Source organism: Accipiter gentilis, chromosome 6 (assembly GCF_929443795.1).
Source record: "Accipiter gentilis chromosome 6, bAccGen1.1, whole genome shotgun sequence".
Classification (NCBI taxonomy): Eukaryota; Metazoa; Chordata; class Aves; order Accipitriformes; family Accipitridae; genus Astur; species Astur gentilis.
The window spans coordinates 34,043,619-34,070,058 of record NC_064885.1 but is presented as its reverse complement, the minus strand read 5'-3'; the positions used below and the strand labels follow the sequence as shown (position 1 = coordinate 34,070,058).

Genomic DNA, 26,440 nt, shown 5'->3' with positions numbered 1-26,440 from the left:
CGGCCGGCCGGCTTCATCCCCGTGCGGCTCCAGCTGCCCGCAGCCGGCAACCCCGTTGGGGCTATGCCGGCGCCAGGCCCCGGCTCCGGAGCGCCTCAGAGCCGCCTTTGTGCAGGGCGCTGCCGGCACACATGTGCGGGCGCTGGGAAGCAGCTGGCGGGACTGGGACCCTTTCCCAGTGCCGCCCCCGGCCGGCGCCACCCCCTCCCCGCCAGCACAGGGACCCCCGAGGCGCCCGCCGGTTCTGGCACGCTGCCCTCTGCCCCTCGCCTGGGGGCACCCCTTGGCATTTCCAAGGGCAGCCAGGGCTGTGGATGAGGGATGCACAGGCACGGCTGGGGCACCCGTTTCGTCACTGCCCTTGTGCCTTCGCTGCAGCGGCGATGTCCCCTGCCCGGGCAGGGACGCCCGTCACCCTCCTGCCTTGCCAGGCCCCGTGCCGGCATACCAGCCTGGTCCCAGCCTGGCAGCTCCGGGACACCCTTGCAGCTCCCCTCTCCCTCACGCTGCCATCCCATGCCTCAGTTTCCCCCCATGCCGACGGCCGCGGCCAGGCAGGTTCCCGGTCTCTCCTTCCTTTCCCCGGGAAGAGGGAGGGAGCTTCCCCCCACCGTTTCCCCGCGTCCCGTGGCCGAGCCAGGAGACTGTGACGAGCTCTGGGTGTGCGGAGCCAGCGCCGGATTCCTGGCACCAGCGGGGCGGCCGGGAGCCATCGCCCGCCTCCTCCCTGCTTGGCCCCGCTCGCGTCCCACCGTCCCCCAGGGCCGCTGCCGGGCCGCAGCGGGCACCGCACGGTAATGCTGGCACAGCCACGCAGACCCCAGCCCTCCCCTGCCCAGCACGCTGCCAGATCCCAAGCGAGCGGGGACGCCGGGAGAGAGGAGAGGGGACAGGTCAGTGGAACTGCTGGCGACAGCGGGGAGGGCATGGGGCTGGGGGCTGCCATGCTGCTGGGCATGGTCCCCGCTTGCAGAAAGTGCTTGCGAGCAGCAGGGCGTCAGGCACGGCCATGCCCGGGGGATGCCCGGGGCCCTGGCAGCGTCCCAGCCCTGGTGATGCCAGCGGGCAGTCCCGCCGGGGGAAGCCCGGCTGCTCCTCGCTGCCTCATGCCAGTGCCAGCTCCTGCCACGGGGCAGATCCGCGGCACAGCCAAGCCCCTGTGCCCCGCTGCCCTCCCTGGGAGAGGTGCCCACTGCACAGGGACACGTGCCAATCCGGGGCAGGGAATGGGATGGGGTGAGCCGAGGATGAGCAACCCCATGCAGGCTGGCATCGGGGGCATGGGGCGGTGGGCTGCAGCCCCCCCAGCCGCTCGCCAGGCCGCGGGGAGGCCCAGGAGGAGCCTTCTGGGGAGGCAGGGGCCTGTTGTGCTCCAGCTGTGCCGTGTTTCCCTAGCTACACCGCACAGCTGGCCGGGTGTTTGTACCGCCCGGAGTTGATTTTGGCAGCCCCGCACTTCCCCCTCCTCCCCTCCCCACCCGCCTTCCCCTCCCTGGGCGCCCGCCCGCCACGCACCCGCCACCCCTCCCTGCCACCCTTGGCAGGGGTGGCACGGCAGGGACACGGGTGGCACATGCTGGCCTCCCTCCCCACCGGCCCCCCTCATCGCAGTGTGTGCCTCAGTTTCCCCAGCTGGATGATGCTCTCCCCAGGCTTTTCCATGGTGTCTGCTCACCACCCACCGCTGCCACCCTCGCCAGCCTGGGCACATGTGGATGAAGAGCGGGACCGCTGCTGGGTGCTGCTCTCTCAGCCTACTCCACGGCTGCCCCCTTCCCTCCCCGAGCAAGGGAACCCAAGCATCTGGGCTCCTGTCCCCGTGCAGCCACTGTCACTGGTGGGCAGAAACCCAGGGTCCCGCTCTGGAGCCTTTCTCTGCCTGGGGTGGGCAGCAGCCAGAGGGATTTGGGGATGTTGAGGGCACAAGTTGTGTGGTGCGTGTGACTTTGCAGAGTGCAGTGTGGATTTGGGGGGGGGGGGGCATGCTTTGGGGGCCCATGCTCAGGGGTGCCAAGTGGATGGAGGATCTGCATGTCCTGGGGAGGGACTGGCTGCGGGGGAGAGGTCTGCAGGGATTCCATGCACCACAGGGGACTGTGTGGATGGATGGTGTCCTGCAGTGCCCTGTGTCCTGGGGTGTCAAGCGGCCTGGAAGGGGACTGAGTGGGTGGAAGAGTCCCCAGGATATCCCATGCCTGGGGGGGGGGGGGGGGGGGGCCAAGGAGCCCCAGAGGGTCTCATGCCTGAAGGTGGGCTGTGTAGACGGGGAGCCCCCAGGATGCCCCATGCCCAGGAGATGCCCCGTGCCAGGGGAGAGAATATGGATTGTGGAGGGGGGGCGTTTGAATGGGGGTGCCCCACAAATGCCTTATTCCTGGGTGGGCTTATGTGGATGGGGGACTCCTGGGAGGAGGGTCATCATGTCCTGGGAAAGCATGTGGATGGGGACATACGCGGGATGTCCAGTGCCCAGGAACACCCCAAGCTCTGTGGATGGCGGTGGAGGTGTCTCCACAGTGCCCTGTGTCCCGGTGGGTGTTGTGTGGACTGGGGGGGGGGGGGGGGGGGGGGGGTGTCCCCAAGATGCCCAGCCCCTGGGGGTGTCCTGTGCCCTGAGGGAGGAGGGGATGCGGTGGAAGGCATCCCTCGGGTACCCCATGCCCTGGGACTGGCATGTGAGTGGGGATGCTCTGCACCCGGGGCTACCCCGTGCCCGGGGGAGGGGAGACAATGGATGGATGGGGGGGGGTCCCCCAGGACACCCCGAGTCCGGGGCTACCCCGTGCCCAACGAGACAGCTGGGTGCCCCAGGACGGCCCGTGCCCGGCGGGGACGGCGTGGCCAGGGCCCGGGCCGGCGGCGGGGCGGGGGGGGGGGGGGCCGTGGCGGGGGGGTGGGTGGGTGTCGGAGCGCAACGGGGGCGCGTCCTCCCCCCACCCCCCCCGACCGGCCGCTGCCTGCGCCTCATTAGCGGGGCCTTTGTTTGCACAGGGCTCGCAGCTCCCGCTTGCCCATGCCGCCGCCTATAAAGCGGAGCCGGAGCCGGCGGCCGGGCAGAGGCGGCGGCAGCGACAGGCAGCAGCGCCCGGCCCCCCCTCCCCGCCCCCGGCCGCCTGCCTGCCCCGGCCGGCCGGCACCATGCGCGCCGCCCTGCTGCCGGCGCTGCCGCTGCTGCTGCTGCTCGCCCCGCTCCTGCCCGGCCGCGCCGCCCGCCCCAAGCTCGCCCTGCCCATCCGGCCCGACACGGACCCGCTGCCCCCCGGGGGGGCGGCAGGTAGGAGTTGTGTGTGTGTCCGTGTCCCCCCCCCCCCCCCCCAACCTCCTCCGGCTTCCCTCTTCCCCGCACCCCCTCCCTCCCCGCTCCCGGTACCCCCCGTCCTATACAAGCCGCTGCCCGCACCCCCGCTTCGTGCACCCCCCCCCCCCCACCCGCGCCCCCGTCCTTGCACCGCATGTCTGCACCCCCCCCCCCCTCCCCTTCTTCTTGCACCCTGCATCCCGCTCCGGGCCTCCCACCGCCCCCCCCTCCGCCTCCCGCGGCTGGCCGGCACCGGGAGCGGCACCGGGAGCGGGACCGGGAGCGGGAGCGGCCGCCGTGCCCAGCGGGTGGCGGGGCGGTGCCGGCCGCTGTCCGGGGCTGCGGCAGGGGGGTGCCCGCGGCCCGGAGATGACCGGGGACGGCGGTGGTGGTGGGTGGGTGGCGTGGGGGGGGGGGTGTCTCCGCAGGCTGCGCCTTCGGGGGGCAATTCTATGCCCTGGAGGAGACGTGGCACCCGGACCTGGGGGAGCCCTTCGGGGTCATGCGCTGCGTTATCTGCCACTGCGAGCCGGTGAGTGCCCCCGCACCCCCCCCTTCCCTCGGGAGATCCCCCAGGATCCGGCCCTGCCGCGGAGGGGGCTGGCGGGGAGGGGGGAGTTCGACCCCTTCATTCAATACACGGCCCCCCTCATGGAAGAGGGAAGCGGGGATCCCTCCGGCCAGCCGGACACCTGGATACCCCCCCCCCCCGCCCCCTCGCAGCGGCAGTGGGGAGGAAAAGGGGGGGGGGGGGGGTTAAAGGATCAGGCTTCATTCCTCCTCCTCCCCCTCCTCGGGGATGGCCCCCCGGCCCCCTCCCTCCCTCCGAGCAGCCCCCCGAGGCCGGGGCTGGCGGGGCCGCGCACAGCTGGGCAGGGGGCTGGGGGCCGTGGGGAGGGGGCCCGGGCTTGGCTGCCGTACAGGCAGCTGGGGGCTGCGCAAGGTGTCCGGGCTGCCTGCGGAGCCTCCAGATGGGCCGGCATGGGGGAAGCCAGGCTGTGCGGGGAGGGGGGCGCACCTTGGCACGGCTTGGCACGCTTTGGCACGGTTCTCCCCGGCTGTGCCCCCCCCACACACACACACCCCACCCCCCCCCAGCAGCAGAGGAACCGCCGGGGGAAGCCAGCGGGGAAAGTGAACTGCAAGAACATGAAGCAGGACTGCCCCGTGCCCGCCTGCCCCAGGGCCACGCTGCTGCCCGGGCACTGCTGCCACACCTGCCCCAAAGGTGAGGCCTGCGGGGAGCCCCCCCCCTGCACCCACAGGGTCCCCCGTGGGCATGGGAAGGGGGGCACTGTGCACGCACCCTCAAAAAGGGCTGCTCGCTGTGTTATGGAGGGGTGCCTGTGAGGTGCCGGGGAGGGGGAAGCCCCGATGGGCGCAGCTGACCCCAAACCAACCGGGGAGGGGTGCGGAGAGAGGGTGCACAGGGCTAAACAGCCTGCCTGTCCATCTGCCAGCGCCCAGCGTGCCCCCCGCCCCCGAGCGCAGAGCCCCACGGTGATTCACAGGGCACATCTCGGTCTATCTCAGGAGGGGGGATTCATTATTGCCGCCCCCCCGAGCTCTTGGGCACAAGCAGCCTGGTGCAATGGTCTCCTCCTGTGCCCACCCTATGCCAGCCTTGCCAGGCCCCCCAGAGAAGAGCCCCGCACCCCCCTTCGACACCTTCGAGTACTTCCAGGACAAGGAGGATGACCTGGACAAACCCTACAACGACCGCTCCTACCTGAGCTCCGAGGGGCTGGCCCGTGACGATGCCCGCACAGGTGAGCCACCCACCCGGGTGGGCGGCAGCAGTGTTGGGCACCCCCCCCCCCAGTGCTCCCCACCATCATCAGCTTCCCTTCCCCAGAGTTTGTGGCCTTGCTGACGAGCGGCCCAGAGCCATGGCACCCCACGTCCAGTGCGGTGGCCAAGGCTCGCTTCACCCTGCTGCGCTCCTACCTCCTCTTCTCCATCAGCTACGAGCGGTGAGTCCTGCCCCGTGTCTGCTGCCCAGGCTGGCACAGTGGGCACCCCCCCTGGAAAAGGGGGGGATGCAGTGGTGCTTGTGCCTCAGTTTCCCTTCCGACATCCCCCCCACGGTGCCACAGCCTTGCATTGGCAGGGCGAGAGATTTGGGGAGGGGGGTGATGCGCTGGGGGTCTAACCTGGGCGAGTTGCCGGGATTTTGGCACACCCATAGCGCCGGCCAGGCCTCACCCCTTCGCCTCCAGGTCTGGAGTGGGAACAAATGGGAACGGCTCCAGGGCTCCGCAGAGGATGCCGGCGCATCGAGGCAGAGCACCCCGTGGGCTCTGCCGGCGGGCATCGCTGGGGCACTGCCAACAGGGTTCCCCATCCTCACCATGCCCTCCCCGGATGCCCGCGAGCCTCTCCTCTCCCTCCCTCCATCCCGCTCCAGTTTCTTCTGCTCTTCCTCGCTTCCAGGCCCCTTTGCATAGTAAAGTGGTGACTAATTTCCAGCTCCGACCGGGGGAGCCAAACGGAGCCGAAAATGCTCCTAATTTACAGCCGGGCCCAAGCGCTCGGCTCCCAGCGGGTCCTGCCCTGCTGCCTTTCCCGGCAGGGACCCCCCTCCTGCTCGGTGCCAGTTTGGCACCGCTCTGGGGCAGGGGAGCCCAGGGGGCCCGTGCCAAGCTGGCACCCGGTGGGACGTCAGCGTTGGGCCAGCCTGAGCGTGGGTGGGCAGAGCGTGGCGCTTGGCACCCCAGGGGGACGTCACCCTTCTCTTGCCCACCCCAAATCACTGGGTAACCCCTGTGCGCCCTCCCCAACACACCCCTGTGCCCGGTGCTGAACAATGGTGGTCCCTGGGGAATGGGGGGTCCTTGCTCACCCCCTGGGTTCCTGCAGGCTGGGGCGGCCGAGCCGGGTGCGTTTCAGTGACCCTGAGGGCAACGTGCTGTTCGAACACCCCGTGCAGAAGAGCGCTGCCCCCGAGGATGGCATGGTGAGAGGGGCCGGGAGGACAGGGAAGGCACGATGCCCCTTCCTCCCCTGCCCGGGTATGCGGTGCCCACCCGGCCCCTGACCAACCCTACCCTCGCCCGCAGCTCTGCGGGATGTGGAGGACGGTGTCCAAGGCCAACATCCAGCTGCTGCGGGGGGAGCAGCTCCGCGTGTCTCTCGTCACCCGGGCGCAGCCCTCCGGAGAAGTCCACGGGCACATCCTCAAGCACCGGGCGCTCTTCGCAGGTAAGTCTGGCTCCCACGTGCCCAGCCGGTGGGTGCCCACCGGGATGCCCCTCACACCCCCTCTCCCCCGCACAGAGACGTTCGGTGCCATCCTGACCTCGTCGGACCCCACGCACCTGGGTGCTGGGGGCATGGCCATGCTGACGCTGAGCGACACCGAGAACAACCTGCACTTCATCCTCATGGCCCGAGGGCTGCTGGAGCCTGGTGCCAGGGGTGAGAGTGGGCACGGACACTCTGTGGGGCCTGGCACTGCCCAGGGGGGGCTGTGTAGGGCTGGGGGGGTCAGTGCATGGCACATATGTGGTTTGGGATGCGTGGGTCAGCATCTGTGAGGTCAGGGGGGTATAGGGGCTATGCATGGCATGGCAGGGGGGGTTAAGGTGCGCATAGGGGTTGTTGCATGATTTGGGGTGTGCGTGGGTGTGTAGTGTGTACCGATGGGGCGGTGTGGGGCCAGGGAGTTCTGGAGGGTGTATGGGGTGCGAGTCGGTGCGCAGAAGGATGGGTTTGGGATGTGGGTTGTGCAAGGATTTGGGGGGTGCAGGGGGGAATGGTGGGGGTCATGGGGGGTGCAGGGGTCCAGGTGTGCAGGACAGGGCAGGCAGCTGGCAAGAAAGTGGGGGATTGGGTGCGGGGGTCTGGGGGTGGTGTGCACAGAGGGGTGGGTTTGGGGGGCAGAGGGACAGTGGTCGCGGGCCCCTGGTCCGGCGGGTCCAACTCGCTCTGCCATGGCCAGAATCCCCCTGGGTCCCACTGCGGGTCCGCATCCTGCACCAGGGCCAGACGCTACGGGAGGTCCGCGCCAACATCACCGTGGAGGTAAAGCCGTCTGTTCCCCCACGTGCCCAGCAGCTGCGGTGCCCGCCGTGCCAGGACTGAGCTGTGCCACTGTGCCCCCCCTCCCCCCCCCAACTCCGGCAGGACCCCGAATTCGCAGAGGTGCTGAGCGATCTGTCTGCCCGCGAGCTGCAGTGGCTGGTGCAGGGGCAGCTCCGCATCGTGGCCGAGACGGAGGGCCGACACGCGTGCCAGCTGGCGGGCACCATCACCACCCGCCGCAGCTGTGACAGTGAGCATGGGGCAGGCACCCTGGGGTGCAGTGGGGTGGCCATTCCCCCCCGCCATGCCAACCTCACACACACTCCCCACCCCGTGCCTCTCTCCCCGGGCTGAAGCCATCCAAAGCGTGCTGTGTGGAGCGGATGCCTTGCTGCCGACCAAGACGGGGGCCGTGGGCTCGGCCAAGCTGGCGCTTCACGAGAATGGCACCCTGGAGTACCAGGTAAGCGGAGGGCACCCGTCTCCCTACTGGGGTTCCTAGGGGTGTCTCCCCCCACGGTGCTGCCCCTCGGTGCCCTTCCCGCAGGTGCAGGTGGTGGGCACCGCCAGTGAGGTAGTGGGCATCACGCTGGAGACCAAACCCCGGCGGAAGAGCAAGAGGAACGTCCTGTTCGACATGACGCCCAGCTACAAGGACGGGCTGGTGAGCGCTGGGTGGCACTGGGGGGGATGGCACGGTGACCTTGTGTGAGTCCCTGTCCCAACCTACGTGGTCTCCCACCGGCGGCAGGCTCGGGGTGCCTGGCAGAGCCCCAGCGCCCGTGATGCCCACATGCTGCTGCAGAATGAGCTCTTCCTCAATGTGGCCACCAAGGACTGGGCGGAGGGCGAGCTGCGGGGCCAGGTCATCTCCCTGCCCTACAGCGGGCTGCTCGCCCGCTACACAGGTACCCGGGGGGCACCAGGGGTGGCGATGGGGGCGGTGGGGCTGCCCCCCTGCCCACCACCTCCCATGGCCCCTGTCTGTGCGCAGAGATGCCCGTGGTGCTGGCAGGGCAGCTGGTGTCCCCCCCGGTGGGCAGTGGGGCCGGGGGGCACGCCTGGCTCTCGCTGGATGAGCACTGCCACCTGCACTACGAGATCTCGGTGGCGGGGCTGGGACGCCCGGCCGACGGCACCGTCAGCGCCCACCTCCACGGAGTAGCTGAGCTGGGTGAGATGGGCGCCCGTCCCCACCAGCATAAGCGCCTGCTCAAGGGTTTCTACAGCACCGAGGTGAGATGGGCACCTGGTTGGGGCACCCCACAGTGGGGACCGGGCCAGCGCTCGTGCCCCACCACGGTGGCCCTCTCACCCCGGCAGGCTCAGGGGGTGGTGAAGGACCTGGATGCCGACCTGCTGCAGCACCTGGCCCAGGGCACTGCTTTCCTGCAAGTCAGCACCAAAGCCCACCCACACGGGGAGATGCGGGGACGGGTAGGTTTCTACCTGGGCACGGTGCCCTTACCCATTCCCAGCAAAGCTCGGGGTCCCCGGCTGGGTGGCACTGCTCAGAGCAGGGTGAGAAGCGTACAGGGTGGAAGGCATGCCGTGACATCGTCCCAGCAGCCCGGCGTGATGCGTACTGTGGTCGTGGGTGCTTCCTCCACCACCCTGGAGTGTGGAGGGCAGCCAGGCATCGGCATGAGAAGCGGGGTCCCCCGGTGGTGCCAACCTTCCTGCCCGTTGCCCCCCTCCAGGTGCACATCCCCAACCGGTGCCATGCAGGAGGGACCCGCCTGGCCCCGGGGGAGGCCGAGCTCTCTGAGGGTGCCAAGACCAGGGACCTGGAGCAGCTGAAGAAGGACCCCAACTCCTGCTTCTTTGAGGGGCAGCACCGGGCACACGGCACCCGCTGGGCACCCGACTATGACAAGAAGTGCTCCATCTGCAGCTGCCAGGTATGGGCTGGGGGGGGGGGAAGCTGGGGGCCAGCACCCGTCAGCAGTGCCCCCCTGTAACAAACCCCATATCTACTGCCCCCAGAAGCGCACGGTGATCTGTGACCCCATCCTGTGCCAGCCCCTCAACTGTACCCACCAGGTGCACCCCGAGGAGCTGTGCTGCCCCGTCTGTGAAGGTATCTGGGGGCCAGGGGGCTCATGGGCCTGGGGGAGCAGGGAGGTTCCCCATGGGTACAAGGTGGTGGGTCCCTCTCTGAGCTTCTGCACCCCTTCACAGCCTCCCTCTTCCTTCCAGAGAAGAAGATGGAGCAGGAGGAGCTGAAGCTGGAGCGGGCACGGGACAGTAGTGAGGGTGAGTCCCAGCGGGCACAGGACGAGGAGGCAGCTCTGTCCCTATGGCCTCTCTGGCACCCCCACTCCCCCCGTGGGGACTGTGCCCACCTCCTCCTCCTCTCCCAGGCTGCTACTTCGATGGAGACAAGACGTGGCGAGGCTCTGGCACCCGCTGGCACCCCGTCGTGCCCCCCTTTGGCCTCATCAAATGTGCCATTTGCACCTGCAAGGTGAGCGTGAGTCCTAGTTCCCCTCTGGACCCCCACCCTGGTTTGGCAGCACAGCTGCCCTGGCACCCATGGCGGCTGCCTTGAGCCGCCGGGCACTGTAGCAGGAGCTCAAGCCAGGGTGGGGGGCGCGTGCCTTGTACCAACTGCTTCGTGCCCCCCCTGAGCCCCCTCCTCCCCTCCCCGCAGGGCACCACGGGCGAAGTGCACTGTGAGAAGGTGCAGTGCCCGCGGCTCACCTGTGCCAACCCCGTGCGCGCCAGCCCCTCCGACTGCTGCAAACAGTGCCCAGGTACCTGCACCCCCCTTCTGCCCTCTGCTTTCCCGGCACAGCCCTGGCATGCCACCACCGGTGACGCCGCGGGGTGCCCCTGCCATGGGCGGGCAGCCTCCCAGTGCCCTTTCCTGCAGCCCCGGAGAAGAGCGTCCCCGAGCTGGCCGACACCATGCAGGCGGATGGGCCGCGGGCGTGCCGCTTCGGGCGCCGCTGGTACCTCAACAATGAGAGCTGGCACCCCTCCGTGCCCCCCTTCGGAGAAATGAAGTGTATCCTGTGCTGGTGTGTGGTGAGTGTGCCAGGCCTTGGGTGGCACCAGGTGAAGGAGAAGGCACCCCTGTGCCAGTCCCTAGTGCTTCGGGGATGGGTGGAAGAGCAGCCCGGGGTGGCACCCCAGGGACCCACCATACCCATGGTCTGAGGAGCTGCTAGCCCCCCAAGCCCCGTGCTCAGCCCCTCTTTCTGCCTTGCAGTCGGGGGAGACACACTGCCAGCGCCAGGAATGCCCACCGGCCGCCTGTGCAAGCCCTGCCAGGAGGGACAACCCCTGCTGCGCCAAGTGCCGCGGTGAGTGTGAGCGCTCGCATGTGGGCACTGCTCCCCGAAACACCCCGCAGTGGCCCGTGCACCTCCCTGGCACCCTTGGCTGCCGAGCCAGGGCTGGGAGCAACCCAAGAGCCCTCCTGGCACCCATCATGCCCATCTCTCAGCCCCGTTTTCCTCCACCGCAGCCCCCGATGCCCCCCCGGATGCACGGGAGAAGGTCCATGATGCCAGAGCAGAGGCGTGGAGCCGCTGAGCAGTGACCACTGCCCGGAGCAGGGCGAGCGCACAGCGAGGCCAGGCGGCCGTGGGGGGGGTCCCCGCCACCCATCGCCCCCGCGCAGGGCGGGGGGCACAGAGGAGCATGGCAGGGTGGATGCGGCCAGACACCCAGCCTGGGCACCCCATCTCGGCACGGCCGTGATGCCGGGGCTGCCCTGCCCGCTTGTGCCAGCGGGCAGCGGCTGGGCTGGCGGAGGCTGGGGCACCTGCTGCCCTCCCCCTCCGAGCCCCCCTGGCCAGCAGGCGCAGCGGGCATCGTGCCCACCTTGTACATAGTGTAAAATCCCTCCACCCCCTGTCTTGTTGCGCCCGCACTGGCTCGGCCAGGCTTGTCACATAATTTATGGTGCCCATGGATGGGGGTCCCGATGTATTTATTAAAACCAGAGCTATTGCCCACCCTCCTCCCCGCCTTTTCCTAGTAGCAGCAGGCACAGCGCTGTGCCCCTGCATCCCACGCTCGCCTCTGGCGGAATTTGCAGGCCCTTGCCTTGCTGTGTTTGGGGGTGTGTATACTGGGAGGGGGTATTGGGGAGACATGGGACCTGGGAGCTAGTGCCAGCCTCTGGGCACCCCCTATGGGCTTTGGGGTAGTGCTTGTAGGGCGGCACTGGACAGGACCAGAGCAGGGTCCAGTGCCCATGGTCGGGGCTGTGATGCCAGCCCTGTCTGTGTCCATGGCAGGGGCTGCAGATGCAGCGCCTGGCGCTGGCGCCTGCTGGCACGGGGGCAGCAGGGCTCTGTCCCCCGCACCTCTGCGGTGGCACAAAGAGCCCAGCCTGGGGCCCCGAGCCAGCTGACACCCACGGAGGTGCCTGCCCGCAGCACCCACAGCAAGCCGAGTGCCTGAGGCTGGATGTGCCACAGAGCCACCCACATCTGTGCAGGGCTCCCCCAGTCACTCCAGTACAGCTGCACTGGCCTAAGGCCTCACGTGGCTCATGGGGCCTGTGGGAGCCCTGGTGCTGCCACCTGCCCTTTGGTCCCCAATGTGGGGGACTGGAGCACCTCTGGGGACATCACTGTGCTGTGCTGGGATACACTGGGATGACTGGGACAGCACCAGAGCTATACTGGGTTATACTGGAACAGTGCCAGAGCTGTAGGGGAAGTAACACTGGGCTCTACTGAGGCACACTGGCACACTACCACCACCATAGTGGGACAGTGTTAGCCTACACCAGGACTGCACCAGAGGTGGCACTGGGAGGGTAGCACTGGGGCATACTGGACTGGCCCAGAGCCCTGGGTGCTGAGCCAGGTGTCTTGCCCCGTGCACGCCCAGGGCCACATGGGTGCCTGTGGCAGCACCCGTGGTGGCCTTGCAGTGTACTGGTGGCCTGCAGCCGGGCACGCTGGTGGCAGCGGGCAGAGCGTGTGTCCTGGCACGGGGCTGCCCCTCCGGATGAGCGTCCCGGCTGCTGTGGGGCAGTGCCAGGAGCTGACGAGCGAGGAGGGAGCTCCGTGCCCGGGGACACAATGAGCGGGCAGCCCATTTTATCACCTCCCTGCCGCAAACTGGTTCATGTCCGGCGATGAACCCTCCCAGGCTGGCGCAGGGAATATTCCAGCCCCCAGCCCGGCCATCATCACCCACCCTTGCGGGTGCCAACGTCAAACTGGAGGGTGGCACCCGGGCGGTGAGAACTAGCCCGTTCCTGGTCCCGCAGCACCAGCCCGGCAGTGCCACGGCTCGCTCTTTCCCCGTGCCCAGTTCTTGCCACAAAGGTGCCATGGGGTGCCCTGGGGAGCCGGGCGAGCTCGGCCCTGCCGGCTGCCCCTGAGCCCGTGGCAGCAGTGAGACGGGTGTCCTGGCAGCCAACCTGCCATGCCGGAGCATCTTGCCCAAGGATTGCTAGTGCCGAGCTCTGCCCGTGTGCTCCTCTGGAGAGGGTTGAGCTGCCGCTGCCCAGTGGGTTTGGCAGCGAAGAGCGGAGCCCACCTTCCTTCCCTGGGGCTGGCAGTCCTGGGACGCTGAGCGGCACCACGGTAAGGATGAGCTCCCTGCCAGCTTTGGGCTCCTTCTGGTGAGCCCCCACAGTGCCGAGGTGGCACTCCGCCCCCCAGATCTGACCCCCAGCCAGGCACGGCCACGAGCCTGGCGCCTGGCTGCCCGCAGTGCCCTCAGCACGGTCCTCCCTGCCCCGCTGCCCACATCCCACCGGTGAAAAACCACGGGGAAGCAGGTGAAAAACCACGGGGAAGCAGGGACCAGCGGCAATGCCAGCCCCTTGTGCCCGTGGGAAGAGGGAGCGACGTGTCCCACAGGGAGCTGTACCCCCGGTCACCCCACGCCACCTGCACCCACCTCCTGCCTGCCCACGGGTGCCGTTCCCCAGCTGGGAAACCTGCGGGCAAAGCCCACGGGTGGAAGGGACCCCGCTGCAGGGCAGAGCCCCCTCGGCCGAGCACCCCCTTGCCCTTCGCCCGGCGCTGGGTGCTCGGCGCTGGCTGCCGGTGCCGGGCGCTGCCGGTGGTGGAGGCGGAGCGCGGCCGGTCCCTCCCCCGGGCAGTGCCCCGGGCCCGCCCCGCACGGCCCGGGAGGAGCCGCCGCCGCCGCCGCCGCGGGCACCGGCACCGGCACCGGCACGGCCAGGAGCGGCGGCACCATGGCCTCCGAGAGCGAGGCGCAGCGGGCGCTGCAGTATGAGCAGACCCTGGTGAGTTGCGGCCGGCACCGGGCACGGGAAGGGGCGGGGGGGGGGGGGGGGGGGGGGGGCACCGGAGGACACCGGGCGCCCGGGGCCGGGGGGGGGGGCGGGGGGGGGGGGGCTGTCACTGGGCACAGCGGGGCGCGGCGGCACGCCTTGGGGGAGATGGGCGGTTTTGTGGGTGCTGCCCCGCTGAGGGTGGCAGCGCCAATGAGCTCCGCCGGGCCCGGTTTGAGGTGCCGCCTCCGGGCTGTGGCTGGGCAGGGTGCTGGGGCAGGGGGGGGCCACCCCACGGGCCCCCTCCCCCCGGCGGTGGAGGAGCCCCCACCCCTAAGGGCAGGACTTTTGCGCGCCCCTCATCCCTCCCTCCCCCGAAACCCCTCATCGCTGGGGGGCGGGGGGGGGATGCCCACTCTGTGGGGGCTCCCAGAGGCATCGCCCGGGCACATTTCACCCCCCACGCTGCGTGTCCCCGGCCCTCTGCCCCCAAGATAGTGTATCTCCCCTGCCTGCAACCTTAGCCCCGTGTTTACGAAGCCTTCCCCTCAGAGGCCTCCCCGCTGGCACCCAGGCGCCCGACTGTCCCGGAGGTGTCCTCCCTCCCCGCTGTGCCCACGGCCCCTCCGCTGCCCACGGCTCTCGGACATCTCAGGCAAAGGTGCTTCGCCCTGGCCTCTGGTTGGGATGGTGCCCGGGGTGGCTTAGCAAATGGGTACTTTGCCCCGGCAAAGGCATTCAGACAGGCAGGGCTGGGGAGGTGGGCAGGGAAGCGGGGGGCTGAGCTGCTGCAGGCTACCCGTGCCCACGGCTGCCCGAGTTTGCCGAGAGCCTGAGCTGGTTGCTGCGAGCGGGGCCGGCCCTGCTGAGGCTTGCCCACCCGGCGCGTGGGCACGGGACAGTGTCAGGGTACTGCTGCATCAGGCGCCCTTCCCGTTGCCTTTCCAAGCACCCAAAGCCCTTGTCTGGGGGTTCCCCTCAGTGCCCACCCCAAGCTGCTCCTTCTCCGTCGCTGTTGGGTGGCTGCGGGGCACCGGCTGGCCACGGGAGCCCTGGCTGTGCCGGCATCTCCACGATCTTATCGCCCCCGTGGTGCCTCCTTGGCAGGGCTGAGCGAGGGAGCAGCCAGGGGCACAAGCAGGGGTGCGCAGCATCGTCCGATGCGAGCCGTGGGGGTGCCTCTTCCCCCCACCGCCCAGCACCGGACTGCCCCCCCCAGCGCTGTGTCCGCGGCGGCTGGGCAGAGAGGCCAGCCCAGCCGGGCACTGCGGGGCAGAGGAGCCTGCGGGCAGCATGGGAGGGGAGAGGCACGCCGGGCTGGCATCGGGGCAGCCTTGCGTGGTGCCGGCAGACTTTGCCCTCCTTTCCTCCGGGCGGGGTAGCACCCGTGCCCTGGGCACCCCAGGGCGCCCATCCCCATGGCCTCTGGGCTGTGGCGAGGCTCGGGAAACTGCTTGGGGCTCGTGGGTGAGGCTGGGTGCGGGCTCCTGTCCCACAGCCTCACGCCTGGCTTTCGGGAGCCACCTGGGCGCATGCTGGGCAGGAGGGTACCCGGCCCTCCCCAGTGCGTCTGAGCCACCACCAGCTCCTGCCTGCACTTGCCAGGAGGGTCAGGATCCAGCTCGAGCCTGTTTCGGGCCAGACCGCCCTGGGGACAGCCCTGGGGAGACAGCTCTTGCTGCCCGTGCCCACAGCCGGGGCATCACAGCCACACTGCAGGGCTGTGCCCAGCCATGCCCAAAGAGCCCCGTCCCCACGCCACGTCCTTACCCCCCGCAGATTTCACCAGCCCCGGGGTGCCATAGCCATGGTGCCACTGGGGGCTGGCACAGCCCCAGCCCTGAAGGTCTCCCCAGGCCACGGCGTCCCTCCCTGGGGACCCCATGCTGGGCGGGTGCCCGTGAGGACCCCCCGGCCATGCCAAAGGTGCCGGGGTGCGTGCCAGCCCCAGTGCCCCCCGCATGCCAGGCTGCCAAGGTGGGGAGCAAAGGGCCCCCGGGGGAGGGGGGATTAAGCTTCACAAACTGCCCTTGTTCACTGCGGAGCCGCTCAGGGTGATTAGAGCCCGGCTAAGACGGGCAGCGTGACACAACGCCCCCCGGTCCCCGCCTGCCCGCTGCCAGCCCGGGGGACCCCCTGCCTTTAAATATCCCCCTCCCCACCCAGCATCACGGTTTGGGGGGAAGGTTGGCTGGCATCGGCCATGTGGAGGTGGGCACCGCTGCCAAGCAAGCTCAGCGCTATGGGACAGGGTGGCACGGGGACATGGCAGCACCAGATGCCAGCACCCGCCGCAGGCGCAGCATCGCCCGGACGCAGCGGGCACCGTGGGCTGGCACTGCTTGGGGGGCTGCGGCACGGCCGGTGCCCGCAGGAGCGAGGTCGACATAGCGGCCTTGGCCCGCGCCCGTGTCCCCGGGTGCCCCCCCCCACCAGCCGCCCCCCTCCCACCCCGTGCCCGCTCCCTGCCCGCCCGGCACTGTGATTGTTCAGCTGCTTCGCGGCGGAGGCCGGAGTCCCGGGGCTGTTTGTGTTTCAAAAGGCCTTTGTGGAAAAATAACTCGAGCGGGAGGAGGAGGAGGAGGACGACGACGAGGAGGAAGGAGAGAGCCCACCACTGGCCTTCACCACGGCCCCACAGCCGTGCCAGGGCTGCCAGCACGGCAACTGTGGCTGCCTGACGTGGGGCACTCCGGGGGTCCCATGTCCTACCTGCGGGGCCCTGGCACGGGGCAGAGGGGTGGCACGGGGTGACAGGTGGCAGCGGGGTGGCACGACCCCTTCGCTTGCATCCCTGCTGTTGCAGGTGGGGTTGGCTGCAAACGAGGGGAAGGGGGGAGAGGAAAATCCTCCCCCCGCAGCCAGGCTGGCCCCCCTGGGGCTGGGCATCCTGCTGGGTGCCCCAACACCCCGGGGGGCAGCGTGGCAGCCCCCCGGCACGGCCCCAGGAGGTGGGCACGGAGCCAGTTTGGGGGGCACTCAGCCTGGGGGTGCCCCGGTCCCGGCCGGGGCCGGTTGTGGGGCGACAGTGGGGCTGGGGGAGGCGGGCGTTTGGCAGGGGGACAGCACTCCTCAGGGTGCCGGCCCGTTTCATCTTCCAGAGGAAACAAGCTTCGCCCGAAGGGAGCCTTTGAACACAGGGCCCCGTGCGGGGCCGGGGTCCTCCTCTGGCAGCCGATGCTGGATCCGGCCCCCCCCCGAGGTGGCTGTGCCGGCATCTCCGCCTGGCGCGTGCCTTCCCCCCGGCACGTTTCCATAGGGCCAGGAGCCACCGAGCCCGTGCTGAGCAGGAGTTTGGGGGAAAAGCCATGCCAGGAAAGGGTCAGCGATGGAAATGAATGTGCTCCCACCCCCCCACCCCCCCGCCTGCCTCCCCACCCTCCCTCCCACTGCCGAGCACAACCCGGGTATTAGACAGCAGCGAATCCATCCGGCGCCGCTCTGGCTGCTTTCTGCTCCCTGCCAAAGGGACCTGGGCAGGAGCGATGCCCCGTGAGAAATGCACCTTCACGCCATCCCCACGGGGAGCTGGCACGTGCCAGCAGGCCAGGGGGGTGTGAACGGGACCCAGGCATCCGGGACGGGCACCGCTGCCGGCAGCCAGGGCCGGGCTGCCCACGTGCCAAGCGTGGTGCCCACCCGTGGCGTTGCCCCTCTGCCGGGCGCCGGCACGGGCCATGCCACGGAGGAGGGCGGCTGCGCCCCGGCTGGGCAGCCACGTGCTGTGCTGGCACGGCACGGCGGGTGGGCACGCCATCGGCATGGGGCTCACGTCGCCCCGACGTGGGAGCCTGGCAGGGCCTCCGCGGCCCTGAAGCCTCCCTTTGTGCCGGGCCAACCTCTGGCACTTGGCATTCAGGTCGTGCCGGGGGGAGCGAGGCGGAAACCAAGCAACCGAGTCCTTGGCAGTGCCCGCCAGCGCGGGACAAATGCCCCCAGCTCGGCGGGGAGGACGGGCACAAAGAGCTCCTGGCTGGCACGGGGGGCACTGCCAGGGCCACCTCCCTGCCAGGGCCAGGCCACGTGCCACGGCCAGGCAGGAGGCAGCCGAGGAGGAGGCACAGAGGTCCTTGCACCCCCTTGCTCCCCAGACCCCCTCAGAGCCCAGGGACCACCCTGTGCCTGATGCCGTGTCCCCCTCTCCGCTGGGACTGGCGGTATGCCTTGCCCCTCACTGCCCTCCTGCCTCCCTGCTGCTGGCTGAGACCAGCCAGCTCATGTCATGTGTGGTCTGCTGAGTCTGCCTCCCGGGGGGGGACACCCCAGCCGTGCTTTTAGCGATGCCGAGGGAAGGCGCCTGCAGAGCACCAGCACAACCCCAATACCAGCCCTCAGAGAGTTTCCCAGCCAGACTGGCCATGCTCCATGGCCAGAGGCCCTTCCCCACCCTCAACCAGGTGGTTGAGGTGCCTGAAGCACATGGGTAGGGCCGGGGACTGGTACCGGTGGTGCCAGCTGCCTGCACAGGGCATGTGGGCATAATGATCTCCATCGATCCCCACGCTCCTCATCTGCCCCGCCTCTTCTGACACCCCAGCGGGCACCCAGAAGCACCGCTGCCCCTTCCCCTGGGAGCACCATGGCCGCCTGTCCCCTCGCCTGGCACCGCCCCAGTGCTGGGAGGCCATACCAGCGCGTCTGCTGCTCCCCTGACTCAGTTTCCCCACTTGAGCATGAGAGCTGGGGTGCCAGCCCCCCCGTGACCACCCCCCCCTCCTTCTCCCCCAGATGTACGGGCGCTACACCCAGGACTTGGGCACCTTTGCCAAGGACGAGGCGGCCCGGCTGCGGCTGCAGCAGGGCCACGGGGAGGGGGACACCCCCCGGCCCCGCCGCCCCTCCGAGCTGCTGGAATACACCCAGGGCCGCTGTGCCCCCTGCCGCGGTAAGGGCCACAGGGGATAGGGCCATGGGGGGACACACCGGTGGGCAAAGCCCCATGGCAGCACCTGGTCTAGGCACGGCTGCCCACCCTGCCACGGTGGCGGCGGGTAGGGTTTCTCCGGCTGTCATGGGACACCGGCGCCGAGGACAATGCCACCTGCCCGCCGGGCAGCGGGGACACAATGGCCTAAAATAGCCGGGCACGCCGCAGGGACCGGAGGCCCCCAGCCCCTCTGCCTGGGGCCATGCCAGGGGGGCCGTGCTGGTGGGAGGTGCGTGCCTGGCAACACCGTGTGTGGCTGTGCACAGCCGGAGCCCGCCGATCCTGCCCACCGGTGGTTGTGGTATGGCTGTGACGGCTGGGCACGGTGGTGCTCCCGCACCGGACGGTGCCGGTGGTGCTGGGTCGGTGCCGCCAGTTGTGAGCGCTTGTGTACCTGCCAGCCTGGCCCTGCCACCCCGGCGTGCCCATCCCCGGGGCGCCTGGCCCTGAGCCTGCCCTTGTGCCCGCAGTCTGCGCCTTGCAGTGCCAGCGGTTCCTCATCTCCAAGGTGGGCGAAGATTGGGTCTTCCTCATCCTCCTGGGGCTGGTCATGGCGCTGGTCAGCTGGGCCATGGACTTCGCCATCGCCACCTGCCTCCAAGGTGAGCGGGCACTGCTGGGTTCCTGGGGCCATGGCGGGGCATGGGGTGGCCATGCCGCAGGGCCGTGCCATGCCCCTTGCCACCCGTGACCCACCTGGCCGGCTGTGCCCACAGCCCAGAAGTGGATGTATGGGGGCCTGGACACCAACGTGCTGCTCCAGTACCTGGCCTGGGTCACCTACCCCACCGTGCTCATCACCTTCTCAGCCGGCTTCACCCAGATCCTTGCCCCCCAGGCCGTGGGTAGGGTACCGTGGGGGGCTGCCTGCACCCTAATGGGGTGTCCCCTCCGTGGGACTGTGGGTTGGGAGCTGCCTGGGTGTCCTCCTGGGCTATCGGGTTGGGAGTCCTGGAGGTCTTCCAAGGGCTATGGACTGGTCTTCAGAGGGTTTCCTGGGGGCTGTGGGGTGGCTGACATCCCAAGCTTTGGGTCTGGGGGGTCTTAGGGGTCTTCCTATGGCTACGGGCTAGCCTTCAGAGGGTCTCCTGGGGGCTATGGGATTGGGGTCCCTGCAGGGCTATGGGTTCCCTACATGGCCATGGGGCTGTTCCTGCCAACTGTACTGTGGCAAGAGGTGTCTCTGGGGTCTCCCTATGGCAGTGGGGTGTGTCAGAGCATCAAGGATTTCCCCCAGAACTAGGGAGCAGGGGGTCCCCAGTGTTCCCCCTCCATGGCCATGGGTCAAGGCTCTCCCTGCGGTGCCAGGCTCAGGGATCCCTGAGATGAAGACCATCCTGCGGGGCGTCGTGCTGAAGGAATACCTCACCCTCAAGACCTTTGTGGCCAAGGTGATCGGGCTGACGTGCGCCCTGGGCAGCGGCATGCCCCTGGGCAAAGAGGTGAGGGCAGTGCCCGGGGCAGGGAGGGCAGAGGGTGTGGGGGGGGGGGGCACCGTCCTCAGCCCCCCTACTGTCCCCACAGGGTCCCTTCGTCCACATCGCCAGCATGTGCGCAGCCCTGCTCAGCCGCTTCCTCTCCCTCTTCGGGGGCATCTACGAGGTGAGCAGGGTGGGCTGGCCCCGGGGGGGGGGCTCTGCCTGTGCCCCCCAGCAGGTTTGGCAGCACCCGGGGCAGGGGGTGGGGGGGGCAGTGCCCACTCACCCCCGGCTCACCCACAGAACGAGGCGAGGAACATTGAAATGCTGGCGGCCGCCTGCGCCGTCGGTGTCGGCTGCTGCTTCGCCGCCCCCATTGGAGGTAGGGTCACCCTGGGCCCCCACGCACCCCCACACACCTCCCACCCGGGCACCGGGGTCTGCTCGGTGAGGCAAACAGGACCCCCAGGACGGCTGGCATGGGAAAGGGCAGTGCTGCTCGGCGGGGAGGAGGAAGGGAGGAGCGGGCACCATCCTCTCGGAGGTGTAACGTCTGCTCTCGTCCTCTCCCCTGCCGCCCTGCGCTCCAGGGAGCTCCCTGCTCCGGCCCCGCTGAGCCCTGCCCGTAGGTTGGTGACGTGTCTAACTCTTTCCTTGCCCTCTGCCTGCTGCGCTGCCCCATCTGTCTGTCCGTCTGTCTGCGTGCCACCCCCCCACCCCCAGCGCCACCCATTTCGTCATTGCTCACGTCCCCGTGCTACCCTCTTGCTCGCGCCGACTGCTGCTCCGCCATGCCTGCTGTGGCCAGCCGGGGACCGGTCACACGTTTTGCCAGGGAAGCCCTTGAACCGCCCCATAGTGTGGCCGTGGGCCCAGCTGGACCCCTGCGGGCCGTGCACGAGCGTGGGCTCGGGGCGGGAAGCATGCCAGGCGCCGGGGACCCACCTGGGTTTCGCCGCCTCCCTCGTGCGCTTCCCCCCGGTGCCAGGCGTCCTCTTCAGCATTGAGGTCACCTCCACCTTCTTCGCCGTCCGCAACTACTGGCGTGGCTTCTTCGCCGCCACCTTCAGCGCCTTCATCTTCCGTGTCCTCGCCGTCTGGAACAAGGACGAAGGTACCTCCAGGGTGGTTGGGGGAGGCACGGGGGTCCCCCCCACCCGGCCCCCCTGACCCCTGCTGTCCCCCAGAGACGATCACGGCGCTGTTCAAAACCCGTTTCCGCCTCGACTTCCCCTTCGACCTGCAGGAGCTGCCCGCCTTCGCCGTCATCGGGTGAGTGCGGCCACCCCGGTGCCCGTCCCATGGCCCCGGGGTGGCAGTGGCGGTGATGGTGGTGGCGGTGGTGGCAGCAGGACAGGTGGGTGCTCATTCCTTGCCTCTGCCCAGGATCGCCAGCGGCTTCGGGGGCGCGCTCTTCGTCTACCTCAACCGCAAGATTGTGCAGTTCATGCGCCGCCAGAAGACCATCAACCGCTTCCTCATGAAGAAGTAGGTGCCCAGCGGTTCCCGGGACCGGGGCGGTGGAGCTGGGGCTGCACCAATGTCACCTCTCCCACCCTGTGCCACCCCGCCAGGCGCCTGCTCTTCCCTGCCCTGGTGACGCTGCTCATCTCCACGCTGACCTTCCCGCCCGGCTTCGGACAGTTCATGGCTGGCCAGGTACCCACCATGGGGTGGCACACCAGTCCCCATCCCGGGGCCACTGCCAGCCCCAGCTGACCCCTGCCCATCACCAGCTCACCCAGAAGGATACCCTGGTGACACTCTTCGACAACCAGACGTGGGCCAAGCAGGGGCTCAGCGATGAGTTTGAGTACTTGGGCATCCTGGAGGCCTGGCGCCACCCCCGCTCCAACGTCTTCGTCACCCTCGTCGTCTTCATCCTCATGAAGGTGGGTGCCTCCTGCCCCTGTCAGCCCCAGGGTGCCAGCAGGAGGCTCTGGGGAGGGGCTCCTGGATGCCACCAGGGAGGTGCCGGGTGCTTGCCAGCAAGGTGCTACCGGGAAGCACTGGGTGGCTGCTCCCAGGGGCCACCAAGGTGTTGGCTGGGTGCTGCCGACATGCCGTCAAAGAGATCTTGGCTGGGAGCCCACCAAGGTGCCAGCAGGAGGTGCTGGCAGGGTGCCCCCCAATGCCACCAGGGAGGTCCTGGCCAGGTGCCACCAGGTGCCACCAGGGAGGTGCTGGCTGGCTGCTCCCAGATGCCACCAGGGAGGTGCTGGCAGGGTGCCTCTGGGAGGAGTGGGGCTGCCCCACGGGACAGTGTGGTACCCACGTGCTGCTCCACCGCAGCCGGCTGTGGGGCCTGGCAGGGGCAGGAGGCAGGGCCGGGCCGGGCCGGGGGGACCAAGTAACGGGTGTCTGCATCTCCCACTCAGTTCTGGATGTCGGCCCTGGCCACCACCATCCCAGTGCCTTGTGGAGCCTTCATGCCTGTCTTCGTCATCGGTGAGAGCCCGTACCCCGCAAGGGCATGGCAGGAGGAGGGGGCTGCCTGCCAGCCTACACTGGGGCACGCATGGGTGTCCCAAGGTGTCCCCTTCCCTGGCAGCGCTGGGGCAGAGGAGAGGGTGCGAGGCTGGGTCGGGTGCCAGGAGAGCCCCCGTGCCCACTCTCAGCCCCTCTCTGCGGGCAGGGGCAGCCTTTGGGCGCCTGGTGGGGGAAAGCATGGCAGCCTGGTTCCCTGATGGCATCCACACCGACAGCAACACCTACCGCATCGTGCCGGGGGGCTACGCCGTGGTGGGTAAGCACCGGGCCGGCACGGGGACACCACGGTGGGCATCACTTGGAGATGCTCCAAAGGGGCCGGTGGGTTCCCCAGGGCTGAAGTGGTGTTCCCAGGGACGGGGGGTGACACCACCACTGGGGATGTCCCCGGGAGGTCCCAAGGGCTCTGGGTGTGGTGGATGTCCTAGGGGTGGGGACCCAGGGTGGGGACCCAAGCTGGCAGGCAGCACCTGACAGCCGCCCCCATGTCTCCTGGGGACGGGCACAGGGGCAGCCGCGCTGTCAGGTGCCGTCACCCACACGGTGTCCACGGCCGTCATCGTCTTCGAGCTGACGGGGCAGATCTCGCACATCCTGCCCGTCATGATTGCCGTCATCCTGGCCAACGCCGTGGCCCAGAGCCTCCAGCCCTCCCTCTACGACAGCATCATCCGCATCAAGAAGCTGCCCTACCTCCCTGAGCTGGGCTGGGGCCACCACGAGTGAGTGTGTGTCCCCTGCCTTGTCCCCAAGCCCCTCACCAGGCACCAGGGGAGGGGGTGGCATTACTCCGAGGTCACTGTTAACCCTCCCTGGGCAGGAAATACAACGTGCGGGTGGAGGACATCATGGTGCGGGACATCCGCTACGTCACCCTCAACTGCAAGTACCGGGACCTGCAGCACGTCCTGCACAGCACCAAGATGAAGAGCCTGCCGCTGGTGGAGTCGGCTGGTGAGACGGGGGCAGGGGGCTCTGCCAGCGCCCACCCTAGCCATGGGGCGTGCTGGCATGGCAGCGGGGGGACGGCAAAGGGGGCTTCAGGAGCCAACGTGGCCCCTCGCTGCCACCGGCAGAGTCCATGATCCTGCTGGGCTCCATCGAGCGGGCGCAGGTGGGGGCCCTGCTCAGCCACCAGCTCAGCCCCCAGCGCCGGCTCCAGGCCCTGCGGCAGAAGATGCTGGCCGAGGACGGGCACCGGCTCTCCGATGCCAGCATCCGCTTCCAGGTGAGGAGGGCGGCCGCCTTGGGGGATGCCCGGCCAGGGTGGCCCCTGCTGCCATCCCCCACCACCCCGTCCCCCCGCAGATCAGCACGGAGGCCTCCTCGGGTGCCCCCACCCGCACTGCCCCCCGCAAGCCCCTGAAGCCGGCGCTGAAGCGGGTGCCCAGTGGCCCAGCCGAGAGCCCCCCGGGTGAGTCTGCGCCTGGCCCCCCCCGGCCTCCCCTGCGTCCCCCCGCTGACACCCCCTCCCTGCCCGCAGCTGGCACCACCGACCACACCGGCATCGCCCTCAAGAGCCTCTTCTGTGCCAACAGCGCCGCAGAGCCTACCGAGGTGAGTGCCCATCCCTGCCCATCCCTGCCTGGCCCTTCCTGTCCCTGCCTGACCCTTTCTCCCAGCTGCCATCCTTTGCCATCACTCCCATCACTCCCGTCCCTTTTCACCCCTTTGCCCTCCTTCCCAGTCCTGCCCATCCCTGCCCCTTCCTGCCCATTGCTTTCCATACCTTCTCGCCCTGCCCCACCCTGCCCACCCCTTCCCATTCTTGTCCCATCCCTTTCCATTTCCGCTCAACCCTGCCTGTCCCTTCCCATCCCTTTCCATCCTTTCCCATCCCTTTCCATCCTTCCCCATCCCTGGCCTCCCTGCCCATCCCTTCTCATCCCTACCTGTCCCAACCCTTCCCCTGCTCATCCCTTCCCTTCCCTTCCCTTCCCTTCCCTTCCCTTCCCTTCCCTTCCCTTCCCTTCCCTTCTTGTCCTTTTGCTTCCCTGCCCATCCATGCCCGTCCCATCTCTTCCCCGCTCATCCCTGCTCATCCCTGCCTGTTCCTTCCCACCCCTGCCCATCCCTGCAGGTCCTTTTCCTCCCCTGCCCGTCCCTGCCCGTCCCTGCCCATGGCACCACCACGCCATGCCCTAACACCGCTGTCTCTCCCCACCTGGTGCCAGGCCCAGGGCATGGCCTATCGCAAGGCCAAACACGTCCGCATTTCCATCGCGGTAAGCTGCAGCCAATCGCAGGCTGGGCACAGCTCCTCTCAGCCAATCAGAGCCCAGCATGGATCTCTGAACCAATTAGGGGCCTGGCAAGATTCTGCTTGGCCAAACATGTTTGGCCCGTGTGTGCAGCCAATCTCAGACCAGCTCGATTCTGCTCAGCCAATCACGGTGTGCATCCTCCCAATCCCAAACCTTCCTGGCGGAGCCTCTCGGCCAGTCACGGCCATGGGATTTGCCCCACTTTTCTCAGCCAATCGTGGCACAGCGTGCGTTCCCTCCACCAATCACAAGCCCGGCTTCTCGCGCCTTGGCCAATCATGGTGTGACCTAGGTCCTCTCAACCAATCACGTTACCTGATCTGCGCGCTGCCCGCAACCCGCCCGCGTGCTGCCTGCGCCCTGCCTGCATGTGCTGCCTGCATCCTACCCGGCCACCGCCGCCACGCTGCCTGCAGCCTCGCTACGCCCTGCCCGGACCTCGCTGGCTCCCTGCCCGCGCCCTGCCTGCAGCCGGCGTGCGGGCATGCTGCCCGCTGCCCTGCCGGGCTGCTCACGCTCTCCTCTTTTGCAGGAGGAGATGGAGCTGGGTGACAGGATGACCCCGGCGGAGGTGAGGGGGTGGGCAGGGGCAGGCGGGACCCTCCGGCCCACGGGGACCCAGGAGACCCCAACGGGGTGCCGAGGCGTGAGGTGGGCGGGGGGGGACGGGGGACAGGGAGCGGACAACTCAATGTCCCCATAACGCTAGGTGCAGGGAGGGGGTGGGGGGCCTTCGATGGCCCCCTGGGGGGCCGTGCCCCCTCACCCTGCCCCACGGCATCTTCCCCCTCCCCAGATCCTGGAGTGGGAGGAGCAGCAGCTGGACCAGCTGGTGGACTTCAGCAGCGCCAAGATCGACCCCGCGCCCTTCCAGCTGGTGGAGCACACCTCGCTGCACAAGGTGCGCCCGCGCCCTCCACGGATCTCCACCCGGACCCCCCCCCAGACCCCCAACTCAGCCCCCTCTTCTTGCAGACCCACACCATCTTCTCGCTGCTGGGCCTGGACCACGCGTACGTCACCAGCATCGGGCGCCTGGTGGGCATGGTGTCCCTCAAGGAGGTGAGCGAGGTGGGAGGGGTTGGGGTGGTTGGAGGGGCACGGAGGGGAGCACCCGGAGCCGCCCGCCCACGGGTTCGGGGTGCCCGCAGCTGCGCAAGGCCATCGAGGGCTCGCTGACAGCCAAGGGGGTGAAGGTGCGCCCGCCGCTCGCCAGCTTCCGCGACAGCACCGCCAGCGCCGGCGAGCCCGACACCACCGCCCTGCGCCAGCTCTGGGACCGCCACCAGCACCACCCTATGCCCCGCGAGGCCGGTCCCGGGGGCGACGACGAAGATGACGACACCCCCAAGGGCCAGTGAGACGGGCCCCCGGCAGGTGCCGGGGGACGCCCGCCCTGTGCCCACTCGCACCGGGCTCGGCGTAGGGGTGGGCACCCTCAATCCAGTGCCGCTGCCCCTGCCGTGTGCAGGGGGCTGGCCAGGTGCCCCCCAGCCTGCCTGTACCCCCTGCCTCCCTGCCAGCTCTTGGGGCTTCCCACTTCGCTACCTCTGCCCTCCCCCAGCCCCCCGGTGCCCCCCGGCACGGCCACCACCCTCACCCCTCCGCCTCCACAGGCACTGTCCCTGCTTGGGGTGGCACGGGGGGGCAGAGGGGCATCAGGTCGGGGTGCCCACGGGGACACGGGTGGGCACTGCCCCTCTCTTCAGCACCTCAGGGCTGGGAAGGGGGATCCTGCCTCCTCTCCGCTGTGCATCCCTCCCCATGTAAATACAGAGATTTTTATATTAATTTAATAAAAGGACT

At 69.2% G+C, this 26,440-nt stretch overlaps 2 protein-coding genes across 5 annotated transcripts; both read left to right on the top strand.

Moving 5' to 3' along the window:
* The first annotated feature begins 759 nt into the window (after positions 1 to 759).
* CHRD (chordin) lies at positions 760 to 11,269 on the top strand. Of its 3 annotated transcripts, none has more exons than XM_049803576.1 (25): positions 760 to 893; positions 1,653 to 1,934; positions 2,992 to 3,274; positions 3,727 to 3,830; positions 4,403 to 4,526; positions 4,921 to 5,067; positions 5,154 to 5,271; positions 6,158 to 6,254; positions 6,358 to 6,499; positions 6,575 to 6,715; positions 7,239 to 7,321; positions 7,424 to 7,571; positions 7,678 to 7,784; positions 7,869 to 7,985; positions 8,073 to 8,229; positions 8,316 to 8,557; positions 8,645 to 8,758; positions 9,022 to 9,222; positions 9,308 to 9,401; positions 9,521 to 9,577; positions 9,685 to 9,788; positions 9,975 to 10,077; positions 10,197 to 10,351; positions 10,536 to 10,629; positions 10,794 to 11,269. In XM_049803576.1, the coding sequence occupies exons 1-25, from the start codon at positions 798 to 800 to the stop codon at positions 10,859 to 10,861; spliced, it is 3,378 nt and encodes a 1,125-aa protein (XP_049659533.1). In that variant the 5' UTR covers positions 760 to 797; the 3' UTR covers positions 10,862 to 11,269. The 3 variants fall into 3 exon arrangements, with proteins under 3 accessions (XP_049659533.1, XP_049659532.1, XP_049659535.1); XM_049803575.1 differs by having other exon boundaries at positions 4,400 to 4,526; XM_049803578.1 differs by lacking the exons at positions 9,975 to 10,077; positions 10,197 to 10,351; positions 10,536 to 10,629; positions 10,794 to 11,269 and having other exon boundaries at positions 4,400 to 4,526; positions 9,022 to 9,200; positions 9,344 to 9,401; positions 9,685 to 9,792.
* A 2,176-nt stretch (positions 11,270 to 13,445) lies between these two features.
* CLCN2 (chloride voltage-gated channel 2) lies at positions 13,446 to 26,256 on the top strand. 2 transcript variants are annotated; one of them, XM_049803329.1, is made up of 24 exons: positions 13,446 to 13,547; positions 18,264 to 18,420; positions 18,933 to 19,064; positions 19,179 to 19,307; positions 19,771 to 19,904; positions 19,987 to 20,064; positions 20,184 to 20,262; positions 20,869 to 20,994; positions 21,068 to 21,152; positions 21,267 to 21,368; positions 21,455 to 21,539; positions 21,617 to 21,772; positions 22,259 to 22,328; positions 22,516 to 22,626; positions 22,879 to 23,092; positions 23,191 to 23,324; positions 23,447 to 23,598; positions 23,679 to 23,784; positions 23,854 to 23,927; positions 24,545 to 24,595; positions 25,167 to 25,205; positions 25,431 to 25,535; positions 25,610 to 25,696; positions 25,786 to 26,256. In XM_049803329.1, exons 1-24 carry the CDS (start codon positions 13,497 to 13,499, stop codon positions 25,993 to 25,995), a joined length of 2,667 nt encoding a protein of 888 aa, XP_049659286.1. In that variant the 5' UTR covers positions 13,446 to 13,496; the 3' UTR covers positions 25,996 to 26,256. The 2 variants fall into 2 exon arrangements, with proteins under 2 accessions (XP_049659286.1, XP_049659285.1); XM_049803328.1 differs by lacking the exon at positions 24,545 to 24,595 and having other exon boundaries at positions 20,184 to 20,994.
* Positions 26,257 to 26,440: the final 184 nt, after the last annotated feature.

Excerpts from the sequence above, each read along its gene's own strand:
- CLCN2 (XM_049803328.1), top strand. The coding sequence starts at position 13,497 with ATGGCCTCCGAGAGCGAGGCGCAGCGGGCGCTGCAGTATGAGCAGACC. Across the intron at positions 21,540-21,616 it reads GACAGTTCATGGCTGGCCAG|CTCACCCAGAAGGATACCCT; the intron begins GTACCCACCATG and ends GCCCATCACCAG. Across the intron at positions 22,329-22,515 it reads CATGCCTGTCTTCGTCATCG|GGGCAGCCTTTGGGCGCCTG; the intron begins GTGAGAGCCCGT and ends CTCTGCGGGCAG.
- CHRD (XM_049803575.1), top strand. The coding sequence starts at position 798 with ATGCTGGCACAGCCACGCAGACCCCAGCCCTCCCCTGCCCAGCACGCT. Across the intron at positions 5,272-6,157 it reads TTCTCCATCAGCTACGAGCG|GCTGGGGCGGCCGAGCCGGG; the intron begins GTGAGTCCTGCC and ends GGGTTCCTGCAG. Across the intron at positions 7,322-7,423 it reads GCGCCAACATCACCGTGGAG|GACCCCGAATTCGCAGAGGT; the intron begins GTAAAGCCGTCT and ends CAACTCCGGCAG.